General features: G+C 33.5%; 2 protein-coding genes and 1 long non-coding RNA gene across 5 annotated transcripts; all 3 read right to left on the minus strand.

Moving 5' to 3' along the window:
* Positions 1-3,268: 3,268 nt before the first annotated feature.
* Positions 3,269-4,950, minus strand: LOC104757359 (uncharacterized). Its single transcript, XM_087494322.1, has 3 exons — positions 4,740-4,950; positions 3,834-4,570; positions 3,269-3,750 (listed from the first exon to the last, which is right to left on the minus strand). Exons 1-3 carry the CDS (start codon positions 4,770-4,772, stop codon positions 3,420-3,422), a joined length of 1,101 nt encoding a protein of 366 aa, XP_087350448.1. The 5' UTR covers positions 4,773-4,950; the 3' UTR covers positions 3,269-3,419.
* An 825-nt stretch (positions 4,951-5,775) lies between these two features.
* Positions 5,776-7,586, minus strand: LOC104757360 (uncharacterized). 2 transcript variants are annotated; one of them, XM_010480092.2, is made up of 3 exons: positions 7,331-7,586; positions 6,402-7,129; positions 5,776-6,310 (listed from the first exon to the last, which is right to left on the minus strand). In XM_010480092.2, the coding sequence occupies exons 1-3, from the start codon at positions 7,424-7,426 to the stop codon at positions 5,980-5,982; spliced, it is 1,155 nt and encodes a 384-aa protein (XP_010478394.2). In that variant the 5' UTR covers positions 7,427-7,586; the 3' UTR covers positions 5,776-5,979. The 2 variants fall into 2 exon arrangements, with proteins under 2 accessions (XP_010478394.2, XP_087350170.1); XM_087494044.1 differs by having other exon boundaries at positions 7,441-7,572.
* A 1,273-nt stretch (positions 7,587-8,859) lies between these two features.
* Positions 8,860-10,005, minus strand: LOC147924086 (uncharacterized). Of its 2 annotated transcripts, XR_015585833.1 has the most exons (3): positions 9,860-10,005; positions 9,621-9,718; positions 8,860-9,215 (listed from the first exon to the last, which is right to left on the minus strand). It is a non-coding gene; the product is annotated as an uncharacterized LOC147924086 (long non-coding RNA). The 2 variants fall into 2 exon arrangements; XR_015585832.1 differs by lacking the exon at positions 9,621-9,718 and having other exon boundaries at positions 9,860-10,002.
* Positions 10,006-11,247: the final 1,242 nt, after the last annotated feature.

An 11,247-nucleotide genomic window follows, 5' to 3' on the forward strand; every position in this document is an offset into this window, starting at 1 on the left:
AAATATAGGTATAAACTTTTATAAAAAATATAATATATATTAATTATTTGTAATTAATGTGTAACATTATAAATATATATAATTAAAAATTATTAAATTACACATTTATATCTATAACAATTATAAAATTTATTAAATGTAAAATCTATTTTAAAAAATTATATAGCACTGAGTGATAATTAATTTTTTTAATGAAACACATTAAAATTTTTTTTTTAATTAATACCAATCAACTAAATGTGTTATATTAATCAGAGCATACAGCTTATGCACTTTAATGCTAATGCTTCATAATGCTAATGCTCTAGTATATGTTGTTTCAATCAAGCCCTTAGTGTGTGATTTTCCTCTCTTGTCTCTCATACTCTATAGTCTATATAGCAAAATGTATAACTTATTCAATTTTTTTCTGGAATTGAATCCTTTTAGTTTGAAGCTCTCTCCGAAACAATGATGACTATGTTTAAACATATATGTGAAAGATTGATTACAAACATGTAGGTCAGTGACCATTATAAAAAACCTTATTCTTCTAACAAAGTCCAAACACACCCAACACAACCACTTACTCTTAGGCTTGCTCTTATTTCTATCATTTTGTAAACATGGGTGTTGAAAGGATGAATGTGATGAGGGTGGTGAGAGCAGCTAATGTAGCTATATTCCGAAACATCGTCAACCAAATGGTCTAAGAGAAACAATATGTCTCAGGTCAATGCATGGTGCTTGAGATTGCAAGAGCTGCTGCCGTAGCTTTGGGGCTCTCCAGAGATGTCGTGACGTTGGTGCCATTACACAACCGTTGGGTGTCTGCTCAGTTCATTCACGAAGTTCTCACTCCTATGCCTCCTCCTCCAAAAGGTGTAAAGAGACAGCCTCCAGTTTTGACACGTACGAAATATTATGTGGTCAAAGCGAGTGCAATGATAATAGCCTACAGAGAGTTTCTTGATACGTACGAGGAAGAAACTAATATGGAGGGTGAACTAATGGTGGAAGAACATCAACGCCCCAATCTCACCGCTTCTCCTCCTTCTAAAGACGGCAGCAACTCTCCCTCTTCTCCTCCAAGCAGCAGCAGCGGTGGCCAGAACAAGGAGACTGGAGGGAAAGGAAAAGGCAAGAAGTGAAGACACACTCGAGCAGACACCGCTGATATTTTCGTATGTTATGTTTTATCTGATCTGATATTTTCGTATGTTATGTTTTATCTGATCTGATATTGCAAGAGCTGTTGCAGCTGCTTTGGGGCTCTCGAGAGACATCGTGACAATGAAAGTTCAACAATTGCAAGTGTGAAAGTTTTGGATACCAATTAATCTTGTAGTGTGAGTTAGGATAATTATGGTTCAACAAAAGACAACAATAAATCGTTAGATCATTTGTACAAAATATGTTCTCTGATGCAATATCACAACATGTACATGAATCCTTTTATGGGTGTGATGTGGACATCTGAATGAATGTATTAATTCTTAAGACATGAATGAAATTAAACAAAAAAACTAATGAATGCTTAGCGGTTCTTAAATTATATTTTCTGCCGTTTCCAAATTATATAATCAGAGAATCTATGTCAAAATCCATATAATTTTTTAAACCATGTAAGAAGCAAAAACTTTTAGTGGTTATTCTTTTCATCTTATGTTACTTTTGTTGCATTTGTAAAATTCATTTTTCAATTAAACTTAAATCCAAATTAACAACATCTTGGACTTATTAGTCCGATATAAGTACTTATCATTATGAGAGAATTATGTAAAGAGTCTACATTACTAGACCAAAATTTAGGAAAACTTTTATCTTTTATACTAACAAGGTAATTTTAATTTAAAAACCTGAACTCCAAATTCTAGACCTTTGACAAATTCTAAAAACTAAATTTTAAAGTTTTATGTTAAGTACTAATCTAGAAATCTTAAATTCTATCCCTTTAAAACTTAATATTTTAATCCTATAATCAAAATCTACTTACTTAAAAAGATAACTATTTTTTTTTTGTAACAACAAAAGAGATCGATCCCTGTCTATATTAACATTTTTAAGTAAATTTTGTGTTATGCTCTTTTAGTTTTCCTTATTTAAATTTTTATTTACAACATTAACCCCTCAAAAACTTTCAAAAATAGCATTATTTCAGATTTTGTTTACTAAAATTTTTACATTCCATTCTAACTAAAAAAAATTACAGCAAAATCAATATGGAAACATAATGATATATTTAACCACACTTTCTATCTCTGAATCATTTTGTTTTCCAATATCTGTGAGCTTTGATTATTAACATAAGAATAATTTTGATTCACATTTATTTAAATATTATAATTAACATATATAAACTTAATAAAATTTTAAAATTTTACGAATATGTACAATTAAAAAAGTTTTAAATACAATATGATATGGTTATATAGTAGATGAGCTGTAAAGAGAACATGTTTGAATTAATAAAATATCATTAAATTTATGCTAACACGGGTTAAATCCTCATTTAATTATTTTTAACAATATTAATATTAGAATATTTGACATATAAAATCAAGTTGATTTAACTAAAATTGTGTAAAATAAGTAAATAATTAGGAACAATGTGACTTAATCATAGCGTATAATAACTTATTATGTATTTAGATCCCTTACTTTTTTGGTTATAATAATTAAAAATCAAAACAGAATCTCAAACACTAAACAAAACAAACTAAATATAACAAACAAATGGTCATGAAGTATATTACGGATTAAAAAATTAGTATAAATATTTTACCGTATAAACAGCCGAAAAATTAGTTATAATCTATTAACAAAACATCCAATATTTAACAAATAAATACAATATAAAATATCAATAATAATAAAATTATATATACGCGGTGTATCGCGGGTTAAAATCTAGTTTAAACTAGAAAAGTCGGTTCTCCTCGTAGCAGAATCAGCATGAAGTGTTAGAGTTTGAAAGAAATTGATATTTTAATTATATTTCTTATCACGATTTAGTAATGACTAATGATTTTGTTTCCCTTTATATTCTTTGCTTATCCGAGTTAATCATATGTATTGTTTGTCTTTTTTTTCTTTTGCTCAAATACATGTATAGTTGTAGTTGGGAATTGGGATGGTTAAACACGTGACAGCCATATAGTTTATGAAGGTGGTACTTTTTCCGCATTCAATACAACTGTAAATAAGAAAGATGGTTTGGTGGCTAACAAGAATTGTTTCAGGTATAAACAAATGAAGTGAATTGTGTTATTTGTGTATGTAAAGAATGTTTATAGAAGAACTATTCCATTGATCATAACAAACTTAATACAGTCAAAAGGGAACATATATAGATGACAGATATTTAGATCTCAGCAAGTCGAGAGAGAGAGAGAGAGAGTAAAACCGAAGCAAACAAAGCAATCTAATTAATCCTAGAACTAGCTAGAAGATGGAGGAAACCAGTAAGGTTGCACAATATGATTCAGTGCACGTCTGGGAGCATGAAAAGTAGAGACATCTCTGGTGGTGAGATCGTAAATGCCTAAGCCAAAGCCAACAAAATAGATGGAGTTTGGCTTAAGGCCAGGAAAAGAGCTTGCGGGGACGCAAAAAGCCTCGCTCTTTGAAACAAAGATGCACAAATCTCCAATGTCATCAGTGTAACACATGAATCTTCCTTCTATAGTTTCCTCTTCTCTAAACACCATGAAGCGCTGCGTTTCATATGTTATTCTACTCGAATAATTAGCCAAACATCCCTTGGCGTACCTGCATACAAAAACCAACGATCGAGCAAATCAGCAATAATGTATATGTAATTCATATGGTAGTAGCAATAGAGTATAATATACCATTTGACGAGGAAACGTTCATCTCCGGAGGGTGACTCCACAAAGCGTTCTGTCCTACAAGAAGAAGGAAACAGCTCCGAGATCTCCGAGTCATACTTGAACGACTCTGGAAAGTTTCGGAACTGCAACTCATGGAACTCAGGCTGGCCGGCTTTGTCGAAGTGGAGATCGTAGGATAACAAGTGATGGCCTCCAGGACCAGGCAAGTAGAACTTTTGATCTCTCTTGGAATACGTCAGATTCGAGGTTGGAAAGTAGTCATAAGGGGTCTGGAACTTAGTCCAACGCAAGTCACGACGGGGCCTACAGAAACTGATCTGGTCACCCAAGGACTTGATGCCAACAACCCAGTCCTCATCGTCATCAGGACAACAGGACATTGCCACGTTCCAGATCACATCAGTTTGGCAAGCGAGCAGAGGGTTAAGCGGAGGCAGAGTCAAGAGTTTGGGGTTTGGTTTGCAATTCCATGGGTTCAAAAAGTCGGTGAGGAGTACACAACGCTCTTGTGGGTCAGAGTGAACTCCCCATCCTTTGGAAACTCCGATCCATTTGGCTGTAACGATTTCTTCTGGAATAGCTTTGTCCGTAAGCTTGAGTAACTCTTGTTTCGCAGGGTCGTACAAATCTACTTGTCCGTTGCAGACGCCTTCCGACGGTGGTCCTGCACGGACACTAAGCGACAAATACGGACCGGTCGTGGAAGATGAAAACGAACGAACGCTCCTCTTGTGAATCTGCCATGTTTAAGCAAAAAATAAAAGTAAATCCTCAATTTTCTAATCTAAAGAATAGATCTATATCTCAACCCTCCGATCCTCAATTCCTTATCTATGTAGTAGACAAAGGTAGAAAGTAAAAGCAAAGTAAATTAGAAAATTAAACAAAAAGCAAGGAAGATCTTACGTGGGGGGAGAGCTTGGAGAGAAGCCGAAACATTATTGCAAATAACAAACACCAAGAAAAACCAAAATTAAAAAGTTGATGTATTTGTGGAGTCTCTACCGTATATCTTCACTTACCTTAAAAGAGAGAGATATATAAGCGTGGGTAGCAAGTTTTATTTCTTTCTTTTTTTGTGAAACTTTCGTTTTTGGAATCTTGCCAAGGCCAAGGCAGTCGCTGCTAGAACAGAGCAATGATTTCTTATACATTTTTTTCTATATATTTTTTTTCGTTTTTACCCATACGTACTCGGTACTCTTTACCGAGGCCCACTCACAGTTGTTACAAAAGATTGTAATAACTTTGTTGACGGAACAATATACAACAAGTACATAAACCATAAATTCTGACTGAACCATATATTTTTCATACACCAGTTATCTAAAACTAACATATGTGGTCTAGCTAGTGTTGATTCGAACTGATTATAAACATAACTGTAATGTATAATTAGGACTCTTATGAGACTCGTTAAGACATGACAATACGAAACATTAAATTCAATGTGGTGAGGACAGTATAAATTTGGGGTGTGGCAGTTACAAAAGAGTTTAAAGAAAAAATCCATATGCAATGAAAGTATTCAACCAGTCATAGAAACTGTATTATTTTCTGTCTCGGTCAAAATGGTGTTCTCTATGCTGTAATAACGTGGATATTAATATCTTTAAGTTGCATTTATTGGAATATATATTAATCCTGACATGCTTCTGATGAATCTTTGTTTTGGGGTTAAGATAGAATTGTGCAATCAGAGAATCCAGGGCCATGAAAGAATGTGTGATTCAACTTCTTCAACATATTTCTGATTATATTGTCTCTCCTACTTTCAAGTTCACTATGATCTTAATTGTAGTCTCCGTGTCTTTGCGTCTTTTGATTCAATTTAATTTTAGTGCTTATATGAGCCATGGAGTCATGGACACCTTAAGTAAATTCCATTTATATATACAGTATATATAAGTTTAAACTTGATAAGGTTGAGTAATCTCGGCTGGGGCTTCACAAGAGATATCAAATTCAAGGACATAAAAAAGTTGGGGAACAAACAGGCTAAAAAGAGGATATGAAATGTAAGACAAGTGACATCAGATATACTACATGTGACACCAAATACCAAATGAAGTCTTCAAATTAAACTTGACAGAACCAACGACACCACAAGACCAATCACCAATGATTCAATGAAGCAAACAGAGGGCTAAGGAGAAAACGGAGGAAGCCAGTAGGGTGAATAAGGAATCCTGCTTGGTGTGCCTTGAGGATATTCGTAGCAGCCATAGGTTCTTTCCGTGAGATTGACCGTTGCAAACACACGGCCATGCAAACAGATGGAGTTAGCGTGGAGACCAGGGCAAGAGCTCGCCTTGACGCAGAAATCCTCTCCCTTTGAAATGAAAATGCACAGATCTCCAATGTCGTCTGTGTAACGCATGTTTTTCCTTCCATCTTTTGTCTCTTCCTCTCTGAACACCATTACTATCGGTGACTTGCACCATTTACTTGAGTTTTTAGGGGAGTATTCACAGAACCTGCATACACGTTACAAGCCAAATGGGTGTTTAGTTTTTTTGTTTCAGAAAATTCCGTAATAATAATATCTAAAAACTATACTTAGCTTACCATTTGACAAGGAAACTTTCACCGGAAGGTGACTCCACCCAATGATCCTCCCTGCAGTAGGAATCCAATTGCTTCCAGTGAGAACGTGGCATGTCGGGAAGGTTGTGCAACACCAACTCATGGAACTTAGGCTTCTTGTCTTCCTTAAAGTTGAGATCCCAGGAGCATAAGTAGTTGCCTCCAGGAGCAAGCAAATAGAACCTTTGGTCTTTCTTGGAATACATAAGTTTTGAGCTATCCCATGACTCAAAAGGTGCTAGGATGTTAGTCCAACGCAGGTCACGACGGGGCCTGCAGAGACTCAGCTGTCTACCCAAGAACTTGATGCCAACGACCCAATCTTGGTCGTCTTGATCAGGAGGAGAAGAGGACATGGCCACGTTGCACACGACTTCGGTTTGGCCATTGCACATTGCAGTGAAAAAAGGTAGGTGAATGATCTCTGGTTTTGACTTGGAAGCGTAAGGGTTTAGGAAGTCGCTGATAAGTACCGACCGATCTCTTCTATCGGAGAAAAGTCCCCATCCATGCGAAGCTCCTACCAACTTCCCGTCAAAAAGCTCAATGGGAAATGAGCTGTCCGTACTGACTAACTTGGAAGCTCCTATGTTGAATAACAGGAGATGTCCGAGGAGGCCGCCGTCCGGTGAGGGTTTTACAATGCAGGCAATCGAAGCACATGGGCCGGTCGTGGAGGATGAAAACGAACGAACGCTCCTCTTGTGAATCTGCCAAGTTTAAGCAAACATAAACGTCAATTCTCAAATCTCTAAAGAATAGATCTAAATCTCAAACCCTCGTTACCCTCCGATCCTTATCTATCTAATCTAAAGTACAAAAATTAGAAACGAAACCATATAATCTAAGAAAATACAAGCAAAAGAGATTAGAAAATTGAACAAAAAGCCAGAAAGCAAGCAAGAGCGTACGAGGGTAGAGAGCTTGGAGAAAAGCCGAGACATTATTGCAGATAACAACACCAAGAAACCAAAAATTATTGTGGAGTCTCTCACTCTCTCCACCATATATCTTCTCTTACCTTAAAAGAGAGATAGAGGCGTGGCTAGCAAGCTTTTGTTTCCTTTTTGGTGAAATTTTCGTTTTTGGAATCTTGCCAAAGCCAAGGTAGTCGCTGCTAGAACATAGACAATAATTATGCTTTTTCTTTTACATTTTTCTATATATATATATATATATATATTAATATATACTATGAAGTCGATTCGTGCGTTGCCGCAGATGAACATAAAGACTTGAAATATGACTAATATTATTAAACAACTTTTTTGAATGAAAACGATTATAATTCTCTAACTGTAACACTTTTTAATTTCAATTTACGAATTTATTTTCTTTAATTTTTCTCTTTTCATTTTTGTCCCTCTAATGGTATTATTTGTCAGTTGGCATTTCAACTAATATTGATGTTCCTATAGAGTCAAAACTCAAAAGAATTCAACATTTCCAAACCGCTATTTTTGACTCCTAACATTACCATTCTTTTGCTTTATTTGAAAAACAAAGCTACCATTGGAAATATGAAATAAACTTCTAGCTACCGCCCATTAATGAATAGAGAAGATTCATGTTTTTTCCTTTTAGATAAATCTAATAAACTTTTTTTGATACAAAGCCTTACTATTTTTTCCATAACATATATTTCAAACACAGTGAATCATTAATCCCATAAAACTAATAAGACAACTCTACACAATCAACCAAATTTAACATAAGATTATAGGAACACAAGCAATGCCAAAAGCAACATCAAGGAGAAAGAATATGCTACAATTTACGAATACGTCTATTTTTTTTCTTTGGCACTCTCTATTTCCATGCTCATTTGAAACGCTTCTATATATTATGAAAATGTTTGGCAGCCAGAAAGTAAAAGAAATTAAATTAAATCTAAATTTCAAACAAACTTGTCTTACAAATTAATGGTAACTAACCTGGATCATTTAGAGCATCTCCACTGGTCATCTACTATAAATGTCTTTAAAAATAAAAATAAAAAAATAAATAATGGTGTCTTTAGATGTTTGAACAGAAGAAATAATGTCTAGGCAGAGACATTTTACATCCTCAAATCATAGGATGTCTTAAAATTTAATCCTAATTTATTCTTAATACATTTTTATAAGTATGACCGATAATGATGGTCTTATATCCAATGGAAGTCTTACATTAAAAAAAAACTTATTACAAGCTTGAAATTTAAATCTATTCATAATAGTAGGCAACTAAATTTTTTTTGACATATTGATATCTCTATCATCACTACATATCATCATGACTGATTGGTAACGAAAATAAAAAAACTTCACCGGACTTGATAAAATAGTTACTCTAACAAAGATATCATGCAATTAACAATACAACAAAAAAAAATGAAAAAAACAAAATATTATCCGTTTGATGACATTGGCATTGCAATATTATATAAACAATATTGATAAGTTGTTTAACCAAATTTAACATAAGATTATAAGAACACAAGCAATGCCAAAAACATTTTTTATCTAACCGTCCAAAATGTAAGCATTGGCAATGTAAGTTGTCAAAAATAAATAAAAACACATTCTATATATATAAAGTTACCTTTACTCACTCCTAGTGCTGCCACATCAGCAACTCCTTCTTTTTAATTAGGCCAATTTTTTCTAATTTACCCACTAAACATTTTCTAATCTTTTGGGCCAAATCACTTTAAAGATCCAAATTATTATTAACACATGTTTTAGTTACCCTAAAACAAATTATTCTCCACTAATCCTCTCTGCCACTTCAAACGTCTCTCTCCACCTTCATTATCTGTTTAACACGTTTCATAAAAAAAAATAACTTTGATCATGTATTCCAGATTCTGTCAAGCATAACATCTGAAACTTCTCTTTGACACAATCTGAAGCAACAACATGACAACTGAATTAAACTATTCAATTTTATAGCAAGATATTGTCACACTTATTCAACCACATTCACAATGTTCCAATTAGATTATTTAAGACGCAAAAAAGGAATAAACTAGGATAATGCATTGACAAAGTCTGTCAATAAGGTATTCTAAAACTCTAATTTAACAACACAATTTGAAGCGACTAATAATTTACAAACAAGAATCTAAACTTAGTGGCAAGATGTTCCAATACTGAAAACTAAATCCACAAGTGTATGAACAGTCTCTCAACAATATAAAGCAGCAACATTAAAACTAACCGTCCAACATGTTTGCATAAACAACATTGTTCACAACACCAAACATATCCAATTCATAGTCACGAACTTTGAGCTCAACCTCATGGAATCCACTCATTCTACAATTACCAAACTTTTCAAATTAAAGATTTTTTGAATCAGAAAACACTACAATCACTGGTTTCAAGACCGGAATTTCAAAATTACGGATCCGATTTCAGTAGAGAAGCAAATGTAAAATGAGTTAGATGTGTGAGTACCATTTGCCTCCTTTGAGATCGAGATATGCGAGAGGCTTGAAGGTCTTTGAGCTCCGGAGAGGAAAGATCATCTGCATGAATTGGGAGACATAAAAGATGTGGACGGAGTCGCCGGAGCCGCGCCACCTGAAACATTTCTGAACGATGTGAACTTTTTGAAATCACAGTTTTAATAAACTTTATAATGCTAAACCAAACAAATTGGTTAACACAATCACTAAACCATATCCAAATAACACAATCACTAAACCATTCACAAACAATCCTTACACAATTAATTGCCAAACCAAAATAAACTTACGACAGATTACAACAACGTATCGGATAATGCAATAAAAAATCCAAAAAATGTATGACAAAATATTAAAATATGTAGCATTAATGTCTACAGCCACACATCAACTTATACTATACAAACAAAAATTTCAAATAAGACTAAACCTAAACACAACCAATTTTTGTAAATAAACCCAATCTCAGAGAAATTTAAAACCAAACTATTCAATAGATTATACTTAATCCAAAAAAAAACCATTTAAAACTGAAAAAACACTAATAAATAACAAACAAACCAAACTAACGAGCCCCGTAATAAAAAGAAAAACCAAATTTACATAAAAAATAAACAATAAAAAATAATCCTAAATACAACTAACCAATTAACACAGACGGTCAACGAACTAACCAGGGGAGCACCAATTATCCACCACCGATGCAAAGCCAAGACAAAATCTTCCCAAAGACGCCAAAAAAAATTAAAGTTTTCTATATCGACACAATGAATGCTTTAAAAAGAAGAACGCCCATCAAAATAAGATCTACAAGCCTACTACTATCCTTAAGATCGAAATATTGATACACACCATTCCGTCCAACAACCGGTAGACGACAAAGATGAAAAAACACAACTACAAGACACGGGCTATTTCCCAAAAGGACAAATACATCCTCAAATCAATAAAACCTGATCTAGACCCAAAACACCACTACTTTTAAAGGCTTAAACGGATGTTTGGGTCCAATCAATGCAAAATATATATATATATATAACCTTACAAAATATTACTAACTTACAAACTTTACAACACAATCACAAAAAAAACAAACGGATAACAGGAAAAAAATACAATTACATCCAGAAATGAACTTATACATCATAATCTACAAATATGCAATTTAAATAACTGAAAAACAAAACCAAATTTTAAAATAAACATAACTAATATAAAATAAAAATGTAAAACTACAGAGTAGATTGTACTTAATGCAAGAAAAACAAGCAAGAAAGCCAAAATTACCATTTAAAAAAGAAACAAAACCACCAAAAAAATAGCAACCAATATATAAAGAGAAAATAATAAAACACTTTATAAATATCCACCAAAAAA

The sequence above is a fragment of the Camelina sativa genome, chromosome 17, assembly GCF_030686135.1.
Source record: "Camelina sativa cultivar CO46 ecotype springtype chromosome 17, ASM3068613v1".
Lineage (NCBI taxonomy): Eukaryota > Viridiplantae > Streptophyta > Magnoliopsida > Brassicales > Brassicaceae > Camelina > Camelina sativa.

Coding starts and splice junctions, on each gene's coding strand:
- LOC104757360 (XM_010480092.2), bottom strand. CDS start 7,426: ATGGTGGAGAGAGTGAGAGACTCCACAATAATTTTTGGTTTCTTGGTG. Junction 7,130..7,330: donor TCTCCAAGCTCTCTACCCTC/GTACGCTCTTGC, acceptor TAAACTTGGCAG/ATTCACAAGAGGAGCGTTCG. Junction 6,311..6,401: donor GAAAGTTTCCTTGTCAAATG/GTAAGCTAAGTA, acceptor ACGTGTATGCAG/GTTCTGTGAATACTCCCCTA.
- LOC104757359 (XM_087494322.1), bottom strand. CDS start 4,772: ATGTTTCGGCTTCTCTCCAAGCTCTCCCCCCAC. Junction 4,571..4,739: donor TCTCCAAGCTCTCCCCCCAC/GTAAGATCTTCC, acceptor TAAACATGGCAG/ATTCACAAGAGGAGCGTTCG. Junction 3,751..3,833: donor GAACGTTTCCTCGTCAAATG/GTATATTATACT, acceptor TTTTGTATGCAG/GTACGCCAAGGGATGTTTGG.